At 43.0% G+C, this 23,364-nt stretch overlaps 1 protein-coding gene across 3 annotated transcripts in view; it reads right to left on the bottom strand.

Moving 5' to 3' along the window:
• Window positions 1-23,364, bottom strand: part of POLA1 (DNA polymerase alpha 1, catalytic subunit) — a 450,237-nt gene that overhangs the window by 169,933 nt on the left and 256,940 nt on the right. For all 3 annotated transcript variants that reach the window (XM_040423702.1, XM_040423703.1, XM_040423704.1), the window contains exon 33: window positions 15,374-15,505. In XM_040423702.1, the coding sequence (XP_040279636.1) occupies window positions 15,374-15,505 (132 nt within the window). The remainder of the gene's footprint in view (window positions 1-15,373; window positions 15,506-23,364) is intronic.

The raw sequence follows: 23,364 nt of genomic DNA, 5'->3' as shown, positions 1-23,364 counted from the left end.
AACTGATGGTCTCCATACGAAATTTCTCGTACACCAGGTATTTGTTGAGCAGTTTCAGGTTTATTATAGTACGGTAGGTGCCGTTTGCCTTCTTTACAAAGAAAAAGCGTTGAGTAATAGCCCCTCCCCATCTCTTGAGCTGGAACCTTCTGCAGGACCTTCTTCTCCAACAAATCCGAAATCTCCAGACGTAACGCCTCCAGTTTTTCTGGGCTGGAGCGATAGTCCGTCAAGACAAACCTTTCTGGAGGAGTTCTCAGGAAGTTTAAGCAATAGCCTTCTGAAATAATTGAAAGAATCCAGGGGCTGTTCGAGATCTTCCGCCATTGCTCTGTGAAGAGGGAGAGCCGGCCTCCAACCGGGGGTCTGGCGTCATTGTTGAGGCTTTTTTGAGGCCTCTCCACCTGAAAAAAGAAATTCCTTGTTTCTTCTAGCCGCATTACCAGATTGTCTGGGAGCTTCTCTTCTCTTAAAGTTGCATCTGGTTGTCTGAGAGCGAAAAGGTTTCTTAGGAGGCTGCTGATATATATAGGGGAACCCCTTTTTTCTGTCAGAAGCTTTTTCCAGCAAATCGTCTAACGTTGGCCCAAAGAGAAATTCACCCTGACAGGGAATGGCACATAACTTCGCTTTTGAACCCGAATCTCCTTTCCAATCCTTAAGCCAAATAGCCCTCCGGGCAGAATTTGAAAGAGCAGCGGCTCTTGCTGATAGCTTCAGAGAATCTACTGAGGCATCTGCTAGAAAATCAATGGCACTATAAAGGGTTGGAAATAAGGCAAGCAACTGCTCCACAGGTGCCCCCTTTATCTGCTCCTCCAATTCGTTCATCCAGACTCTTAATGATCTGGCCACTGAGGTGGCGGCTATAGCAGGCCTGAATGAGCCAGCCGTCGCTTCCCAGTTCTTTTTTAAATATACCTCGGCCCTTCTGTCCATCGGATCTGTAAGCGTTCCTGAGTCCTCAAACGGGAGGCTGCCTTTTTAGAGATCTTTGCTACTGGGGCGTCTAGTTTCGGAGCTCTATCCCAATCAGCTGAAGCCTTATCTTCAAAGGGATACTTCCGCTTTAGGGCAGATGGTACAAAAAAACTTTCTGTCCGGCCTACTCCATTCATTCTTAATTACATAAGTAATATTCTCGTGAACGTCAAAACACTTCAACTTCCTAGGACCCAGGCCCTCAAACATAGTATCTCTCATAGACTGAGGCTTTGACTGGTCATCAAGTCCCATGGTCGCTCTGACGATCCTGACTAGGGAATTAATGTTCTCTGATAGGAACAAAGGTCTCCCCGCCAATAGCTCATCCTGGGAGTGATCCGAGGACGGTAGCTCTCCCTCCTCCTCTAACCCCGATAACAACTCTTGATCACTTGAAGGGGGAATAGAGGCAGCAGCAGAAGTACTGGGACGATCTTCAAACAGATTACTCAAGGACTCTTTCACTGACTCCTTGACCTCGTCCTTGATAATCTGTTTTAGGCTTGATAAGAGAGAAGGGGCCTCATCCTCCAATAATTTGCCCACGGAGGTCTGGCAGGCAGGTTTACCCCAACCGGACGGTAGCTTTCTCTTACAAATTGCGCAGCCCCGCTCCTTGGATCTTGACCCCCTTCTCTCTTTGGAAGTCTAGGCACACAGAATAAAAAGACTCCCATTAGGATAATGTAATATATGAAAAAAAGCAGGGTATTCACCCCTCTTAACCCCACCGGTACCAAAGTCTCGTTGGTGGTTTCAGTGGGCTCAACGCGCTGTGTGGGCTCTATTTTCTGCCTTTGGCTTTCTTTTATGGAGATCACAGCAGGCCACAACACCAACCTGCAGTGAGAGCTAGCTGGATTTGAACTTTGCCGGGCGCGTACCGGCACCCTCCCCTTCCGGTCTAAGGCACGCCCCCAACCACTGCTTGGACCGGAAGCCAAGGATTCGGTGCTGACTAATGACGTCAGCGCCGGCTCGGTTACCCGGAAGTGACGGCGCCGCGCTCCCGTGCGAACGCCGGATCGCAGCCGAACTTACGGCACGGCCGCAGAGGTTCGCCGTGCAGGGGACACCTAAGCGACCCCGACGGGGGAGTGACCGGAGCGAGGGGGAGTCCAGGGATCCAGGCTCCAGCAGCGGCTTCCAGAGAAGACTTATGCCGCTCGGGTAGGCCCTCCTCCCACGGGTAAACACCAGGGGCTCCCGCAGCTCCATCCTCTATCGTGCTGTGCATCCACCCTGTCCCTTAGGACAGGAAACAGAACTGGCGTGATGGGGGTTGTATTTCCCTTTTAAAGAGGCTGTGCTTCCTGTTTCCTGTCCTGAGGAAAGGGGCGGATGCTATCCATGGGTGCTGTCATAGGCGAGGGGGGAAAAAATGTTTTTAATAACTACCACTATACACCAACGTATATTTATTGTCCTACTCTAGTTACATCTCAATATAATATATGGCCATATGATCCTATACACACACACACACAAATAAAACCCTCAAACATATATGATATAAATAGCTCCCACATCTTTTTATATTATATATGGTTGAAGGTTGAAATAATGTGCTAAAACCATGTGAAACCAGCCCCCCCCCCCCCCCCCCCCCCCCCCACATAAATCGCCGGCACTGTGCCTGCGCGGGATTTCGGATGCAGGTGAGAGGAGGATCAGGGGTGTTTGCCGCAGAGCGCGGTGCTGGGGGGGGCACTAAGCCTCGCCTCTGGGAGGCGATCTTGGAGGAGTTCTTAGTTTTCAAATTTAGGCGGGCACGGCACTTCAGAGGGGCCTTCCTGGGCACCGTGGACAAAGAATAACGCCCCTCTGGGCTCCTTACAGCTTCATTTGAATATCATAAAAAGCGTTTGTTTTTTTTGAAGAAATGACAAGACACAGAATAAAAAGAACAAGACATATGGAAATAAGGTATTTTATTACACATGGATTAATAAAATATTTTTTTGCTAATATGCTAGTGACAGATTCCCTTTAAAGATCAACAACCTTGTGTTTTTTTTTTTAAATCGTCATATTGACTTTTTCTTTACGTGCGCTTTAGGGTCCATTCACATGTCTGCAATTCTGTTCTGCATTTGCGGAACGGAATTGCGGACCCATTCATTTCTGAAGGGCCGCAAGATGTGCGGCCCGATCCGGAAATGCGGACCCGCACTTCCGGGTCCGCAATTCCGATCCTGAAAAAAATAGAACATGTCCTATTCTTGTCCGCAATTGCGCACAAGATTAGGCATTTTCTATTAAGTGCCAGCGATGTGCGGTCCGCAAAATGCGGAACGCACATTGCCGGTGTACGTGTATTGCGGATCCGCAAAACACACACGGATGTGTGAATGGACCCTTATGGTGCAGTCTGTATTAAATCTCTGTAGGAACCGGCGGCATGGACTGAAGAGACCCTGCACAGAGGGTGAGAGCGATGTTTCCAGTGCCCAAGATGTGATGACCAGAGCGGCGGCTGCAGTCATGGGGAGCTGGGATGCAGCAGGAAGAAGCATGGGCTCCCAGGGGTTAGAGGCAGTTCCCCGGTGTGTGCATAGCTCTGCTTATCGTTGTCTTGCTATTGATTCACCCGGCCTCTGTGTGCACACTGTGCGAATCTGATGGTGCACAGAGGATGCGGGATACCCCAGAGCTGCTGGAAGATGAGCAGGTGATGATGCATAAGTGGCGAGCATAGGCAGGTGACCTGCCTGGGTAACTTCCTTTTCTCTGTTGAATAGGTGACCGCTTCTACCTTAACCTCTCCCTGCCCAGGACAAGGGACCAGGAGGAGATGTGAAGTGTGCTATAAGTAATGCCAGCCTTCATTTGTGTGCACTGCATTAGTCCTGGTGATGATGTGTATATGTCTGTAGGGTATTATTGGGTCCAGATGGCCACTGACATCCCTGTAATGCAACTGGGAATGAATGGTGGCAGTCTTGTGAATGGCACAGTGGCAGGCCAATCACTACCCTTTTTTTTATTACAATTTCTATCAGTTAAAAAATTTTTAGCTGAAGAAATTTTATCTATCAGAAATCTGGACAGTGCAGTGCGCAGAGGACAGGGAGCAGCAGAGGACAGGTACAGCACTTCGTTCGCCGCTCCCGCCACCTGCTGCTTTATAAGACGCAATGGCATTTTTCCCTCACTTTTGGGAGAGAGAAAAAAAAAGGTGTCTAATAAAGCAAAAAATACGATATAATGAAGTGGATTGCAGTGAAAAGTGTCATTACACTCGGCTGAGCTAGTCCTACAAGGCATAGTGTCTGGTTTTACAGTGATTTTTTTTTGGTGACAGATTCCCTTTAACCCAGCAAAAACAATCTATGCAACTAAGGCTAGTTTCACACTTGCGGCAGGACGGATCCGACATGCTGTTTAGCATGTCGGATCCGTCCTGTGGCTGTTCGCCGTGCCCCCGCTCCGTCCCCATTGACTATAATGGGGATGGGGGCGGAGCTCCGGCGCAGCACGGCGGTGCACGGAGAAAGCCGCCGGACTAAAAAACCTGACATGCAGTAATTTTAGTCCGGCGGCCTTAAGCCGTGCACCGCCGTGCTGCGCCGGAGCTCCGCCCCCATCCCCATTATAGTCAATGGGGACGGAGCGGCGGCCCGGGGGCACGGCGAAACAGCCGCAGGACGGATCCGACATGGTAAACAGCCTGTCGGATCCGTCCTGCCGCAAGTGTGAAAATACCCTAAAACACCTGCACGCCAAACAAATCCAGAAATTGCCAGTTAAATGGAAAATAAAAAATAAAAATGTAGCAGCAGTAATCTGCGTAATATTTAAAAATACCTTCCTTTGAATAATATTGGTATATATAGATGTAAACCACAGAAATGCCCTAAGGGGTGTTTTTGTATTGATCCAAGAAAACCCCAGCATTGCTAACAAATAGCTTTTACTACTTCATGCATAGTACTTAATGATACATTCGTACATCATGAGGGTACCACTTCAAAATGAATCGGCTAAACAAACTTCCCAGCAGCACTTGACAGTGTTACACCTATTCTTCCTGCTTCCCAAAGCAGTACAGAATTAATTACCAGTTCTATGGATCTATTGTACGTATAATAGACTAAAGAGCTATCACAGACACATTTATTGTAAAAGCGCCATCCCAAGAGTGTCTAGTTGAGGGCCAAAACGATTAACACAAATGCTTGTCAGATCAAAAGATAAAAAAACCTGCACCTCCCAACCGCAGAATGAATTAGAACAGTGGGTTATCGTTCAAATTAACCAGGGCAGTTAGTGAAGAAAATTTCATGAAAGTGTAATTCTTAGTCTTTGTGAATCCCCAGCAGGCATTCTGCCAGCTGACAAGATGATGAAATTTCTTGCTTAAAAAAAGCCTTCTTCACTTCTGAAATTAGATTTAGCATGGCATTTCTATTTTTGCACCCCTCCTCTTCAATAAAAAAAAAAAAAGACACTATATCAATTATTGTGCCGCAGCGTAATTAGTGTGCATAATATGCATGTGCTATATAAGTCAGCACTAACTAAATTCCAAAGGCTTTATATAAAATGAAACTGTAATAAATTTCGTTTTTTAACAAATGCAAGATGATTTAAGTGAATAAAGAGCACTTTGCTGTTCTCCCCCCAAATTTGACTCAGATTAAGAAAACTGGTTAAGAAAGATACTTGTAATAAATCATGTAAGCACAAGTAACCATTGGGGCCAAAGCAAAACTTGTAATGGGGCCCCAATCCATGTCAGCAGCAGGTTCTAAACATACAAAGCTTTGATTATTTGGTCACCCTAATGCACAGCATGGTGGCACAGATTAAAGGGATAATAACCACAGTGATGTCACTGTGCATGGATAATAAACACTGTGATGTCACTGTGCATGGATAATAAACACTGTGATGTCACTGTGCATGGGGATAATGCAGAGTGATGTCACTGTGCATGGGGATAATGCAGAGTGATGTCACACTACAGGGATAATTAACACGGTGATGTCACAGTACAGTCCAATAACCACAGTTGATACCAAAGTACCAATATAATTAACATGGGACACCACAGTATGGGATAATAAACAGTATAGGGGCTAATAAACATTGACTTCTAGAGTACAAGAATAATTCACACAGTAATGACACGGTACAAGGAGAATAATCACAGTAATACCAGAGTACATGGATGTTAACCGGATTGATGTCACTGTACAAGCATAATAGCGATCTCACAGTACAGGGACAATAAAAATTATAGCACAGAAATAAGGCACGCAAGAACTCTCATATCTGGAAAACTGGAAAAAGTAAAGCGGCATAGAAGGAATAATACATGCAGAAGGGGTGACCATTGGGCCCATAAGAAAACTTAAAATGAATCCTCATTCAATTTTCATAATCCATAGTAGGCCTGAAATGATTACTCGATTGAATAGAGTAATTTGACAAAACAAAATCCTTGATGCAAATTTTTTGCATCAAGGATTCGTTTGTGTCATATGACCACGGAGCGGGAGTGAAGCGCTTGCTATTACTTATGGCTCCGTGGTCACCCGTCGGCCCGTACCGCGCTGCACTGGATCCTGACATCAGGTCATAGTGCACGTAAGCGCACACTATGACCCGACGCTGTGACATCAGGATCCAGAGAAGAAAAGGAAGGAGCTGTGGAGCGGCGCCCCTACAGGAAAGGTAAGTATTTCATTTCACTGGCGCTGGGGACATGGCACTGAAGGGAGACAGCCGGCAATGGATGGCATGGAGAAGCAGATGGGAGTGGGGGACATGGAGGGGCTGATCTGATGGAACTGGGGGACATGGAGGGGCTGATCTGATGGCACTGGGGGACATGGAGGGGCTGATCTGATGGCACTGGGGGACATGGAGGGGCTGATCTGGTGGCACTGGGGGACATGGAGGGGCTGATCTGGTGGCACTGGGGGACATGGCAATGGATGGCATGGAGGGGCTGATGGCACTGGGTTAGTGGAGCTGAAGGCACTGGGGTGGGGGAGAGCTGAAGGCACTGGGGGAACGGAGCTGATGGCACTGGGGTGGGGGGGGGGAGCTGATGGCACTGGGGGAACCGATGCACTTGGGCTGATCACACAGGGGGAACAAATGGTGTTGGGGACTGATGGCAGGGGGTCTGATGAACTTTTATAAAGGAAAACAGTCTATTAATTCATTTTTTCTTATTAGATTACTCGATTAATCGTAAAAAATAATCGCTAGAATACTCGATTACTGAAATAATAGTTTACTGCTGCTCTAATCAATAGTCATCACTAACATTACCATGGAGTGGAATGGACCCCTTATTTCTTGGGTCCCATCCGAGTGGCTGCTGCTGCATGTCTGCTATCCAGGTGGTTACATCTATATGTAAGCACAGAATTGGGAATACGGGGGGGGGGGGGGGGGGGAACGGGGAACAGCACAATGGGGCAGATTATAGAAGACCAATAAATTAAAGTGGATCCCAGAAATGGCGTAAATGCCGGTGGAGAATTTCATGGCCAGGATTTATTGCCAGTCATGTCTTTGGCTACAACGTATCCAAAGATTGATGTTCTATCCATGGGGGGAGGGTGTTCTATGGCTTCCTGAGACCACTATTGTTGGTTATCCGGCAGGTACACTTGGGAAAAAGCATTTAACCATGTTGAATTGCGTTTTCTCCCAAGATCTACAAGTTATGCCTGCAAACATCGGCATTAAAAAAAATATATAATTTCTAACCAGATTTGAAAACGCTCACACTTTATGCCTATGACAAGACTGAAAAAAGCAACTGAACAAACAAAGCGTTGTCATGGTGGCCTTTATAATGCCATTTGAAACCCAGATCGAAACCGTATATTTGCATGAAAATGAGCGGCAATAAAAGGATTGGTATATTCCGCCTATTTAACCGTTTTTTTTTGTTTTTTTTACCCGGCTAACATTAATATTTTCATCCAAAAACTGTTTATGATTCATGAATATCCGTGTAGAAAAATATGGGTCTGGTTCACTTAGTATATACAAATTAGAAAAAAATATATTTCATTTTTCTTCACACAGCTACTTAAATTGCATGTTTTTATCTTTTTTTTTTCCCTATAACCTTCACCCTTTCTTGTATACTAGAGACTGTTTCTTTTCAGGGCTGTCGATGCTAAAACATGCATGAGGAATAGCGGCTTGTGTTTTCTATTCAGAATGCTTTTTAAAAAAAAAAAAATTTAAGAAAAAATAAAAGGGGGAAAAAACTGGTTTATTGCTATATATTTGAACATGTTAATTTTGGAAGGGAAAGGGACTCTGAACGTTAATTAATGCTTTCAGTTATCTGTTTTGACAACCCATACCTGTCAGAATTCTGAAGTTTTTAATCACTGGAGGAAAATGACTGCATATAAACAGGATTTTACAATGCAGAATGTATTCTAAGAAATCTTCAAGCTGAATTTAACCCCTTCAGCTCACCATCAACTGGCGAACCTTCTAAATAATGAACTACTGATATGAAATACAAGACTGTAAAACAGTGACTCCACTCTTACAAAGATCACCACACTATAACTGAATATAATTGAAAATGCCAAATGGTAACCAAAATGATATATATTCATTTTATCACCTGCAGTGCACATGTAAAGGCTTTAGACATTCTGGACAAGGTAGCCCTATCAGGGCATTACATACTGTAATTTCAATGTCTGTCCCCAGACTATTTACATCTGAGCTGCATGGGCATGGTCAAGCCAATAACTGGCCACAAGCAGGATGTCACCGCTGAAGCCAGTCATTTGTTTCATTGGTTTGGCTACTGATGAAGGGGACAGGAGCCCTGAAAAGTGTTTCACACCACACCGCTGTACAGTACTGCCAGCCACTGTGACACACAATTTACCTGTACCATCTATTAACCTATGTCTAACCTATTTCAGACTAACACTAAAGCTGCGCATGAGCCATCAGTGTGGAACTATAGAGCACAGCCTTACTACTGGATCTACGGCGCTGGCCTCATCTGTGGCTGAATCTCTTCAGGACACCAAGAGCACGGCACCAGGCATTTCATACACCTCGTATACACACAGCAGGAGCAGTGACAGCACCTAACAGATTATCAGTAACTAGAATCTAGCGAGTCCTAGTGCATACACTGTTAATATCATCTTACTGACCAGCATTATGGACACATGCCTACAGAGAGGGAACCACTGAACGTATGCCCAGTTAACACCTTGTATATAATACCCTTTACAATTAGCACCATGGGGAGAATATTTGAAGTCAGCTTTGCTTGAGTCTGTGTTGAAGTACTTTATGCCACATTTATCAAATGTCTCATGTTGTTTGATAAATTTGGCTTGTCCTTAAACCTAACACTTGTCTAGAGAAGCTCCTCCAGTTTTCATACTCCACCCTCCTCCTGGAGTGAGAATGGAACTTTTAAAAAAAAAAGTCTCAATTAGGGGTGGGCGATATAAACGATATACAATATAAATTCGGGCAATGATATAGATTTTGTCTATATTGCGATAGATGACCACAGAGCGGTAGTGAATTGAAGAAGCTTCTCACTCACAGCTCCATGGCCTCCCGACTCTGCACTGCACTGGCCAGGGCCTTGCGTGACGTCAGGTCCCTCCCAGTGCATGCTGGGACAAAGACGCAGTCTGTCTCCTGCGGACTCCAGCAGCCAGGCTGGGGGACATGGATGATTGCAAATAGCAATGGCAGCATGGGGCTGATGGCGCTGGCTGGGGGACATGAAGATGGTGGCAATGGCATGGGGCTGATGGCGCTGGCAGGGGGAGATGGATGATGGCAAACAGCAATGGCATGGGGCTGATGTCGCTGGATGGGGGACAGGGATGATGATGGTGGCAATGGAATGGGGCTGATGGCGTTGGCTGGGGGACATGGATGATTATGGTGGCAATGGCATGGGGCTGATGGCGCTGGCTGGAGTACATGGATGATTGCAAATAGCAATGGCATGGGGCGGATGGGGGACATGGTTGATTATGATGGCAATGGCATGGACTCCATCAGCCAGGCTGGGGGACATGGATGCGGGAACCGCGCTATGAATTAGTGGTTTATGAAAGAACCATAAAAATGGGGAACTGGGTTCACATCCAGCTCATGTGCATGTGATAATTTTGGAATATGTGAGTACAATAAAACCTTTGTTACCTCTGAATATTGAGGGTACTGCACCATCTTTCTGTCCTTTTGTGAAGGTAATCTTGACCCGGTGTTGGAGTGAGCGGTCGGTGGTTCAAGGCGGGATCTGATGACCGGCTGGAGGTGTACAGCAGCTTCTTTGTATGTGAATGACGTACCTGTGACTGTTACTTCCGAAAGCTGGATGTGAACCCAGTTCCCCATTTTTATGGTTCTTTATTCTAACAACTTTCATAAACCACTAATTCATAGCGCGGTTCCCGCATCTATTGTTTACTTTGCCATTAAGGAGACTGAACCTACCCTATTAAGGGCACCGCTGCTTTGTCCAGTCCCTCACACTAAATATCACTTGTTTTGCTATTGGGGGACATGGATGATGGCAAATGGCAATGGCATGGAGCTGATGGCGCTGGCTGGGGGACATGGATGATGATAGCCATGTAATTTGTATACATACAGAAAAAATAATAAATCGCCATATATCGTTATATTGCACATGCTTCAAATTATATCATGATAAAGATTTTAGGACATATCGCCCAGCCTAGTCTCAATGATAAATCTGGAATGAAAATCTTTAAAGGGAACCTGTCACCTGGATTTTGGGTATAGATGGCCGCTAGCACATCCGCAATACCCAGTCCCCATAGCTCTGTGTGCTTTTATTGTGTAAAAAACCAGATTTGATACATATGCAAATTAACCTAAGATGAGTCCCGCCCCTGATCTCAGGTTAATTTGCATATGTATCAAATCGGGTTTTTTCCACAATAAAAGCACACAGAGCTATGGGGACTGGGTATTGCGAATGTGCTAGCGGCGATCTAGCAACCCATGTCCTCAGCTCTATACACAAAATCCCAGTGACAGGTTCCCTTTAACATTGCTAACCACACCCACAGTACAAAACTGGAGTAGGTGGTGTAAAAATGCCAAAAGTCACAAAATTTTGCGCAAGTGAGTAAAAAGTCGCTAATTTTGCGCAATCGAGTGCAAAAATGTTGCAAAAGCCCATGAGTTTTGGGATACTTCAGATACCATGTGATACTATCCAGTGGTCTCATGCAACACGATACTGGATCTACTCGAACTGCATATTTGCCAAGTTATCAGAGACCTTTTATTGTGGTATCTGGTGGATATATATATATTTTTTTCTGCAGTGGTGTCTTTTCATTACAGGGCCCGCAGGACATATTTTATCTTATTATAGGACTGGCTAGTATTTATGTTGTATGTGACGGTCATTTGATTTTATATTTTATTTGACTGCTTCCTCATCTTACATTATATATTGAAATTATTACATCTTATTTTCCCCTGGTTTATGACTTCACAGCCTACACATTTATTTTCTGCAAAATTACACTTTACTAGCATTTTTTTCATTGATATGGTCAAAATTACTCCAGATATTTATTTAATTTTATGAGATAACCCATTTAAGAATACAGGGCTCTGATATACTTACAGAAAGTGAGTAGCAGCATCCTAGCCCAAGATGTGTTATTCATTTACAGCAAGCAGAGATTGTAAAAACTGCATGGCATTGATTCAAAGTAGTTTGTAAAGTTTCAGAACTTTTCATTCTTTTTTTTTTCCATGAATTTTTCATTATTTGAAAACTAAGCTTTATTGGCACTGACCTAGAAAATATGTTTAACTATCACACATCATCTTATAACAGATCATATAGTTTTAAAACTCTCACAGAAAACCCTCTACAATGCTAATGAATGACCCACTGCTTCCCTTAAAGTGTATTAAGGGAGTTCTCTGGGATTTTTATGTTGATGGCCTATTCTTAGGATAGGTCATCAATATCAGATAGATGGGGTCTAGCCCCCGTCAGCCCTGCTGATCAGCCGTTCTGAGGTAGCTCATGAAAGGAGCCCTGAAACGGTGCAGCTCCATGCACTGTTTAGTGACCGGAGAAGGTTACTGAAATACTAATCCCATTCAAGTGCAGTAATCAGCCCCATCTACTACACAGTGGGCAGAGCTAAGTAGTTCAGTTGGACTCCCACCAATGTGATACTGTTAACCTACCTACGGATAGGTCATCAATACAGAAATCTTGGAGAACCAATTTAAGCACATTTGCAGTGGAGAGGGAAGGAAGGGTTGTGCATGTTCTTTTGTCAGTGACATGTAAGCATTTACAAAACCGTAATAATACACTGCACATATACATACATATAGTGGTATATATATATATATATATATATATATATATATATATATATATATATATATATTTTTAACACCAAGTCTTTGCTAAAGTGATCGTGTAGATTTAGAGCTGGTTGGGAACAGCTGCTCGGTAGAAACATTTCCAGTAAATTGATATGCACAGCAGCATTTCCTTGTTTACTAAATCTCCCATCTTTATAGATTAGTTTATTATTTCTAAAGCAAAGTAAATTCTATTTCATCTATTTAATGTGCAGCTTACAATTAAAAAATCATCCTGCTCAGTGCAATATGGCAGGAAGGTATCCCACGTGGCCCATTAGAGAGCAGCATACAATTACTCCACAACTCTGATTCCCAGGCTTCACAGGTTTTACCCAAGATTTTGAGGGAAGAGAAACTATTGGAACTACAGGTCAGATACAGATTCATTTATCCTCATGCCTTTAATCAAATAAAGACATGGAACGTACAATCCATAAATTCAACAAGAGAAATAAAAACTTTGTGTAACTTGAACATTGCATTAGTTGTGCTAAAACACTGCACTTTCTGCAAACATGCGACTGTTTGCACCACATGGATGGAAGCCATTTTATCATCCACTGGGCACATTTGCTGATGTCACGGCTTGTAACAATTAGACAGTTCGGAAATTACAGCGCAGATTTACTAATACTGTGTAATCTAATCAACAGTGTAAACTAGATAGTCTAAAACTGGGCCGGATCCATCAAGGTGGCTGATGCTGGAAGATAAATCTGGTGCACCTCCAGACTGTCTAGTCTAAGGCTAATATTACACGAGTAGATCATGCAGGCCACTGTCAGGAGGGAATCGCCTGCTCGTCAGCGGAGGAGACTGCTGCTATTGCATGTATGGGGAGGAGTGATCGCTGATGCCATCGCTTGGCCCCATAATGGGTCACTGTTTGCCGACAGCAGATCATGATTACACAGCACAATATGCCACCGGCAAACAGGGATTTTTACACCTGATAAAAGACTCCAATTACCTGATGAAAGAGCCGTATTACACTGCCAGATCATCGCTAATGTGCGCTCATACGAATGCTGGTTAGCAATGATCTGACAGCTTATCTGCCCGTGTAATATAAGTTATTAAGTTGAACCACCTATTAGTTGGCTTATTTCAAGTCAGAATCACCAAGGTGCACGTTAGGGCACATTTATCAATGATTTTACGCCATAACAGTGCTGTAAAATAGTCAAATTAATAAATGCTTATTTAAAGTGGAAAGAAAAGTGGATGGTTGTGTGGCATTCAGAATCCCATAACACCTTGTAGGATGAGTAAAAAAAAATAAAAAAAAAGTGTCAAAAACGCGTGAATGGCATATACACCTTTTTTTTTTTTTTTTTTCAAACATTAAGCCAGAATTAAGGTGCACTGTGATTAGTAAATCTCTCCCAATGTCTTGCAGTGTAATGCATGGGATTCGATGACCTGCTATACAGAACTAGTCTCTGATGTGTGATCCTGCATTCTAGTTATTCCACTCTGTCACCTGTTCTTGCTAACTTTCCCCTAACTGAGTCTCATGGGGTACCAGAAGGGGTAACACTTGCTTCTCTGGTGGTTTACCGACCAACATTTCCTTTTACCATTCAAATCAATGGATTGTTTGTGTAAGACAGGGCAGGTTAAGTGCTCCAGAGACACTCTATACCTGCTCTCTTACCTCTGGCCAAAGGATGAGGATTCTGAACAGACACCTTCTTCTAGTTCAGAATTCCTTAATAGGGTACAAAATAATGGACTTTGTAAACTAGACCAACCACTCTAAAGCGTACCGCCAAAATTTTCCATGCAGCTATACAGTTAATCGGTATGCCACACAGCAATTTTGCGGCAGTTTTCACACTGTTTCAGACCGGACATGGTATGGATTAGAAAAACAGCAAAATTACTTGAGATATTTTTCCAAAGTGAATGTATGGGTTTTGTAAGCCTCCATTTAAATGCATTGTACTGTATCCTTGCACCAAGTTAAATGTGTACATGTTACTCCAAGTTAACTTCAATCATGACAACTGTTATATCAGTGGTGGTACTGCCGCTGGGACCCCACTGATTAATTTCTGGGGACTTTGAGGGGTACAGGTGCCTTGTTCTTGTGATCAATGTGGAGTCAAGTGTAAGGACTTCCACCAATCTAATAGTTGTCCCCTATCCTGTGGATAGGGGGATAACTTGTTACAAGCGGAATACCTCTTTCAACACACACACTCAGAAATAGGTCTGAAAGTAAGATCAGGAACTGTGTCTTAACATTTTGTAGCTTTTGCCCTGGAGTTAACTAATGGTAAGCGGCTTACTGTGTATCGCAACTAATTTAATTAATACGCAGTAAAACGACTGTATCATAAATGGGACCCGATGTGTCTTGGATTACAGATTACATTTTAGATTATTCGGCTGTTTGGTCGCACTCCTGACTGAAGAAATTGCTACATTTTGCAGCCTAAACCAGTTTAGGGTAGTTTCACACTTGCGTTAAAAGTTTTCTTGTATTGAGTACCGTCCTCGGGGTTCAATACCGTAAAAAAAACTTATCAGTTTTATACTAATGCATTCTGAATGGAGAGCATTCCGTGCAGTATGCATCAGTTCAGTCCCTCTTAGATTTTTTGGCCGGAGAAAATACCACAGTTTTCTCTCTGGCCAGAAATCCTGAACACTTGCTGGAATGCCGGATCCAGTATAAATTCCCAATGAAATGCATTAATGCCGGATCCGGCCCCAAGTGTTCCGGCAAAACGGATCCAATTAAAAAAATTATTAAAATAATAAATACCGGATCCGTTTTTCCGGATGACAACCGGAAAGACGGATCCGGTATTGCAATGCAGATCCGTCTCACAAATGCATCAGTTTGAGTCCGGATTGATGGAACTGCCTGCCGGAATCCTCTGCCGCAAGTGTGAAAGAACCCTTAGATGCAAAAAGAACAAACAATAAGCAAGAACATACAGTATTTACCTGCAGATACATTACTTACACTGTAGTACTTCTTTATGTGTCTTCTTATATCCAAAAGAAGCTTATTTTGCACCTGAGGAACATGATTCAGAGGAGAAGCATCACATTCTGGTTTACTACATCTCAATAAACTGGGCTCGATCTGCAGTCCCTAAAATTGAAATGATAATATAAGTGAGAAATGGACATAAAACTTTACTCACATCAGAGAGCAAGAAGGAATACGGTCTTGTGTGCTACTGACTCGCAAACTGTATGCTAAATGTCACAAAGAAAAACTTTACAGTGATAACAGGGTAAGGCTGGTCACAAACTTTAGCTTAACCGCGTTATCCAGGAATTTGATATTGATGGCCTATATATCAATATCAGATGAGGTCCGAGTCACGTGACCCCAGTCGATCAGCGGTTTGAAGAGGCCGCTGCGGTCTCTTCACAACATAGCAAACACAGAGCTATATGTTGTATAGTGCCTGTGCTTGGTATTGCATTTCAGCCCCATTCATTTGAAAGGGACTGAGAAGCAGCACCTAGGGTACATGACTGATAAATGGCACTGGCCTAGAAAGAGGCCAAAGCACTCACTGAGGGATGTGGCCTCTTCAAAGTGCTGTTAGGTGGGGATCCTCAGAGCTGGACCCCCACTAATCTGATATTGATGACCTAAGGACACGTCATAAATTACAAACTCTGTATATCTATGTCGTCCAAACCCACCAAAATTGGATTGACCTACCAGCCATCTATAGCACCATTCCATTCACCAGATGGCAAGGAGAGAAGGCTCAAACTGCTGGATTTAACACGTCAGAACTTTTTTTTTCTTTGGAGATAAGGGCCCGCCAGAGGTGTCTGGCAGTGGTTGCCAAACGCGTATTTGATCGAAAGGTCTCCTTCCAATGTTAACCCACCCAAGAAGCCTCCATAAACATAAACTGGCTGCAGCACAAAGAAGAGAGCTGGGGAGAGGTAGGAGTTATGGATGTCAGTGGGTGGTGTGCACACATACTATGTAAAGCAGATTTTTCTGTTTTGCGTGACATTTTAGGAAGTGATCGCCATTGGGGTAGGTTCACACAGTTTTTGGTGCAGATTTTGAGGCAAAGTGTTCAAGTTTTTAAGCCAAAGCCAGAATTTTATTAAAAAAGGAATCGCAAATAAAAGGTATGTAACATATATTTTTTCCTTCCTGCAGGCTTTGGCTGAAAACCATGAAGGAAAATATACCTCAAAATCTGGTCCAAAAAAGACTGTCAACCTGCCTTAAAAGTGCAGTATTGATCACAAAATGCTGTTACAAATCACTACCTCAAGCAGTTTGTACAAATTTAGATATATTTTTCCATTTTTCAAGCCAGGTACAATGTAGATGATGATCTGGATTAGGATTTCAATGCAAAAAGCCTCCATAAAAAACCTGAACCTAACAGATATCGAGAAGGGACATGGTGTAATCAGTGCAGGTGAACGCATTGCACCCGCACTGAATCTGGACCCATTCATTTCTATGAGGCTGTGCACATGAGCGGTGATTTTCACGCATCACTTATGCGTTGCGTGAAAATTGCAGCATGCTCTATATTGTGCGTTTATCACGCAACGCAGGCCCCATAGAAGTGAATGGGGCTGAGTGAAAATCGCAAGCATCCGCAATCAAGTGCGGATGCAGTGCGAATTTCACGCATGGTTGCTAAGATGACAGTCTATTCACTGTATTATTTTCACTTATAACATGGTTATAAGGGAAAATAATAGCATTCTTTATACAGAATGCTTAGTAGGTGGACAATTGAGGGTTAAAAAATAAAAAATAATTAACTCACCTTCTCTTGATCGCGTAGCTGCCGGTCTCTTACTTCTTTAATCATGAGCTGCCGCCTAAAGGACCTGTGGTGACGTCATATCACATGGTCCAATCACATGATCCACCTGAATGGGCGATCAAACCTTTTTTCTCCTGTAAACTCTAACATTATTTTAGGAGCTTACTACCAGTGAAGGACCTTGGAAGAAACCAAGAATTGTTCCTAGGCTTAGAGACTACATAATATGCCTCAAACCTGATGTATGGATATCAGATTTTCCCATCACAATTTAACTGACAATGCTAAATTTGGAAAGACAACACACTTCTAAATTAGGACAGTATCAATAAGGGCCTAATAGACAAAGCAATCATTCTTAGACTTTTTATGAAATCGTTCAGTTTTGTGAAGTTATCGTGGCAGGCAATAGCGTGTAGCAATAGAATGACAAGCGATAAATTGTTCAATTTTCATACGTTGTACAAATCTGACTAAGATCATTATGTTGCCGCCACATTGCTTCGTCTAATCGGAAATCTGCCAGTCATTAGCGGTGTAGATGCTCTAGGGGCGAATGAGAAACGATCGCAGTGGCGGGAAAACAGCAAAAATAAAAACAAAAAAAATAAAAAAAATTGCAATTAGTGATTTGTGTAATTGAAAGTCTTTAATTAATGAACAGCAAGTAGTTTACCTTCAAAAGATGATCTGCCTAATAGGGCTCCTAGTATCAAAGAAGTGTCATTCAGAATCTACCCTTCACAGATATTTTTAAAGAGAACATTCAACATGAGAATGCAGTTCAATCTGAAGCAAAATGTTATAGAGCAGGAGCAGCCGAGCAGATTGCTAAACTACTTTACGAAAAAGATATTTATTTATTTAAGCCTTGGCTCTTCATACACTTAGGAGTCATGTGGGTGTTCATACGCCCTGTCTGACAGCCATCTCTGTATGACTAAGCATATAGTGAAGGCTGTCAATCACCGAGCAGGATCATCCCCATGACTTCTAAAGCATAAAAGCCAGGTATAAATAAATAAATGTAAAATTTTATAGTATGACTCCACAGTTTGGCTAAGCCACGACTACCCAAGGAACCAATGGCTGAAGGATTGTGCAGCAATTAGTTGTCACAGGTGGACATGGCTTAGCCACAAGTGGACAGCTGCATTGAGGGGTCATAACTTTAGGTTACAATCACAGTTTTGGAGAACCGCCGCAAATACCAGCGGACAGGCAGCTAAAAAACCATTGCATGTCCGGCCAAAACCTGACATTTATGCTGGAAAGTGGCCGGATCATTACAGTCAATGGGGATATGGCGTTGAAGTAGAGGACGCTGCAGGCTGCTCTGTGCTGGGACAGCGCACCGGATGTCCTAATGACAATGTGAACGAGGACTTAACTAATTTTTTTCACACAAAACTATATATTAATCAGCTCAGTTCCTCTTGCTCTATGGCATGTTGCCTACAGACTGCACTGCATTTTCATGGTGACATGGTTTCATTTAACCTCTTACGGACACAGGGCGTACCTGTACCGTGCAGTGATCGGAACAAGGTGCCTGCTCAAATCATGAGCAGGCACCTTGGTACAATGCCCAGGGAGGTCCTGTGACTCAGCACTCAGCTGTGTGACCCTAGACCCCCAGGGGTGCTGCAGCTTGCCCCCCCCCCCATGTGCTTTTTTTTTTTACACTTTTTGGGAATTTCTATTTATTTTAGTTTTTTTTTTGTTAGGTGTAGGGCAAAGTACGTGAACAACCCCCCCCCCCCCCCTCACACACAGAATAATGTTTTCCACACACGCACACAGGGGGCAATGATAATGAGCCCCCAAGGCGGCGGAGACCGCCATGCCAGGGACCCTGTGGCCTACACTAGTACGAGCAGCTCTGGGGCACAATTCACGGTAACGGCATCACCCCCGTCCCTGTGCGAGGTACTGCGTCAACGATCCTCAAGCTCGATTGTATCGTCGACTACAATCGGTATATGGGAGGAGTTGATCTCTCTGATCAAGTCCTCAAGCCATATAACGCCATGCGCAAAACCCGGGCATGGTACAAAAAAATTGCGGTCTACTTAGTACAGGTTGCCTTGTACAACTCTTTTGTGCTGGCAACACAGGGAAATTCCTCCAGGTCTATGAGGCAGTCCTCAAGGCCCTGATCTTTTCTGACCGGGAAAGAGCAGGCTGGAGTACCTCAAGAACTGGAGGCGCCCGGATCGTCCCTGGCCAACACTTTCCAGGTGTGGTCCCCCATACTTGAAAAAAGGGACGGTCCCAGGAGGGGGATACGGAAGGACACCACCACTCAGTGTGACACGTGCCCCGATCATCATTGACGGTTGCTTCAGGGGAGTACCACACATCCATGGAGTACTAAATTTATAATCCCCTTCCCCAATTTTAATTCCATTTAGCCAGACAATCGAAAAAAAAACTATGGTTCTCAGACTTAAGACACTAAAACAAAAACAAAAGAAATCTAAAATATTATTTTGTAAAACTGAAATAAATAAAAAAGTTGACATATTAGGTATCGCCGCGTCCGTAAGAATCTGCTCTATAAAAATACCCCATGACCTAACCCGTCATATGAACACAGTCCAAAAAATAAAATAAAAATGGTGCCAAAACATAAATTATTTGGCTAATTATCCATTTTAATCAGTTTTTTTCCCAGTAACAAAGCAAGGGTTAACAGCCAAACAAAACGTAATATTTATTACCCTGATTCCGCAGTTTACAGAAACACCCCATATGTGGTTGTAAACTGCTGTATGACCAAACGGCAGGGCGCAGAAGGAAAGGAACGTCATAATGTTTTCTGGAAGGCAGATTTTGATGGCCTTTTTCTTTTGGGCACCATGTCCCATTTGAAGAACCCCTGATGCATCCCTAGAGTAGAAACTCCATAAAAGTGACCCCATCTAAGAAACTACACCCCTCAAGGTATTCAAAACTGATTTTACAAACTTTATTAACCCTTTAGGTGTTCCTCAACAGTTAGTGGCTAATGGAGATGAAATTTCAGAATTTCTATTTTTGGCAACCTTGCCTCACAAAAATGTAATATAGAGCAACCAAAAATATGTACCCTAAAAATAGTCCCAACAAAACTGCCACCTTATCCCATAGTTTCCAAAATGGGGTGACTTTTATGGAGTTCTACTCTAGGGGTGCATCAGGGGGGCTTCAAATGTGACATGGTGTAAATAAACCAATCCAGCAAAAATCTGCCTTCCAAAAACCACACGGCGCTCCCTTCCCTCTACGACCTACCGTGTGCCTGTACAGTACTTTACGACCACATATGGGGTGTTTCTGCAAACTACAGAATCAGGGGAATAAATATTGAGTTTTGTTTGGTTGTTAACCCTTGCTTTTTTACTGTACAAAATGGATTAAAATGGAAAATTTGCCACATTATTTTTTTTTAAAATAATCGAAATTCTGAAATTTTATCTCCATTTGCCATTAACTCTTGCGGAACACCTAAAGGGTAAACGTCGTTTGTAAAATCAGTTTTGAATACCTTGAGGGGTGTGGTTTCTAGAAGGGGGTCATTTTTGGGTGGTTTGTATTATGTAGGCCTCACAAAGTGACTTCAGACCTGAACTGGTCCTTAAAAAGCTTCTAAACTTTTAAGCCTTGTAACATCCCCAAAAAATAAAATGGAATTCCCAAAATAATCCAAACATGAAGTAGACATATGGGGAATGTAAAGTAATAACTATTTTTGGAGGTATTAATATGTATTATAGAAGTAGAGAAATTGAAATTTGGTAATTTTTTTATAAATAAAAATGAATTTTTTGGACTCCATTTTACCAGTGTCGAAGTACAATATGTGACGAAAAAACTATCTCAGAATGGCCTGGATAAGTAAAAGCGTTTTAAAAGTTATTCACACAAAGTGACACTGGTCAGATTTGCAAAAAATTGCCTGGTCCTTAAGGTGAAAATTAGCCCGGTCCATAAGGGATTAAAATGCCTCCCCTTTCCTTGGAGAGATCAGGAAGACGAGTATATTTCACTGTCTCTCTTCATATTTGTGGGTTAGAAGGTTAAGACTAGGTGATGAATATTCCAGACGACACCTTCTGAGGACCCATGAAGTGTCAGTTTCGTACTGGACTATTAGGCCACATACGAGAGCGGGTGAACCCACATAAGATCCGCACAAATTTATGTGCGTTTTTGCAGCATATCCGCATCAAAATTCACAACGTCTAGCAGTGGTTTCTTGGTGCAAATTTGATGCAGTTTTGTCAAAGATCTCACCCTTCTGTTGAAAAGGGTGAAAGATGCAGCTAAAACCACAAACATAATTGACATGCTATTTATTTGGAGATCCGCACAGCAGGTAAATTTCTGCACGGAATCAATCTGCAAAGGGTACATGAGATTTGTAATGTCATATACTTGGCTGGTAACTAATACACTGCGGTTTTTCTGCCCGTAAATCTGTGCAGAAAAACGCACGTATTCCGTAAAGTGTGCAGGTGGCCTTACAGGTGAATAACATAACTTTGTTTCCTTGTGTTTTTATTTGCTTTTTTGGTAGGTGAACCTAACCATAATTTTCAGTACAAAAATAGATTGCAGGAAATTAATCCTCAAATTGCCTATTTGCAGATTAGACGTTCCTGAAAGAGCTCACCTTTCCCTTTCCCTGTTAACATTCGCTTGCTCACTCACCCACCCCCATTAAGAAGGAAATCCAGGTGGAAGAGATTTCAAAGCTTGACATCCAGCTCTTCTTTAGCTAGCCCATCTGCAAATTGTCAAGTCTCTGTGCAATTAGCTTTCTTATTTACAGCTGTAATGAAGCAAAAGTCAAGGATTTAACATGGAACTGCTGATCTATAGCTGGCTTTTCCTCTCCTTTGCTACCAATGGCTGTTTTCCTCTGCTTCATAAAAAAATGCAAAACATCTGCTGGTTGTCCGACTTCCTAAAATAATTACTTTTAATTTAGATAAAAAGAATCTGCGTTCTCTAATTTTCAAGGTTTTTTGCTGCTTCACGGTCTAATGCCATGCCAAAAACAAGTGTGTGGCTGACAATGGGGAGAAGTTGTCAAGCTGGCCCAGTTATGTTCAGTGGTCCAAGGTCGATGATGCATTTTTTGGCATCGCTTCATGGCAGGAATGCACCACGAGGCTTTCATGTGTGGAGTAGGAAGACAGCAGAAGAGATAACATAACTAAACTTCTTATTAAAAGAGAGAGATGGGGAATGAAGGATAAAATAATAAAGATTTACCTAAATGAATGGGGGACAGCGTCTGAGAACAGGGATGAAAACCCCAAAAAAAAAAAAAATCACTGATCTAAAACGAGAACTTCCTGTAACTCCCGAGGTTGTCATATGTTCAGCATGAAACAGCGGCCAATGAGTTTGTCTATATCAGTTCTAAGACCACTAAGACCCAATTAGCTCCAATACAAAATGCTCTAAAAGAGACACAATTACAGATACATTAAATCAAGTAATATTACACACTGTCAATGGCACACATTGTATAATGTGAGGTCTGAGAAGAAGCAGGTGGTAAAGAGCAATTTGTCATAATGGCAACTATCCATATACTGTGAATAGAAGGCACAGCAGGCAGACACTTGTGACATTTCTATACAGTAGCCACAGAGAACAGGATCATTTGTAGACCTCGCTCTTTTAGAACGTTGGCTGTAATACAGAATGAATGGATGACTAGTTTGGATTAGGTCCATGGTGTACATGTGATAGCTGCAATAACATACTATTACTATAGGCGCTGGCCTCTACATAACTTCAACGGATCCACCGCTGCTTCTAAATGTAAGACAGCTTCCTACCTACCTTACATTTAGACAATTTTCTACACCTAAACCAGGCGTAGAAAATGGTAAATGAAACGGGATTGCCGGCCCATCCCCTTTCCCTACCATGGCCACTTTTTTAGACCTGGCGTGAGCAGGGAAAAGTTGCAGATTGCGGAGCAAAGGAGTGGAAACTGTAGTTACACCGCACCGCCGAAACAGTATAGATGGCGTGCAGGAAAACACTGAAGGATGCATCACTCGCCCGTGTGCCATGGCCTCTTCAAACAACTGATCATTTAAAGTCCCAAGAGTCAGACCTCCAATGATCAGATATTGGTGACCTATTCTGAGGATAGGTCATCTTTGTAGCCTCCATCTTTGTC

This window comes from Bufo bufo, chromosome 3 (genome assembly GCF_905171765.1).
Source record: "Bufo bufo chromosome 3, aBufBuf1.1, whole genome shotgun sequence".
In the NCBI taxonomy this organism is placed as follows: Eukaryota; Metazoa; Chordata; class Amphibia; order Anura; family Bufonidae; genus Bufo; species Bufo bufo.
This window is presented reverse-complemented; position numbering and strand designations above follow the sequence as displayed.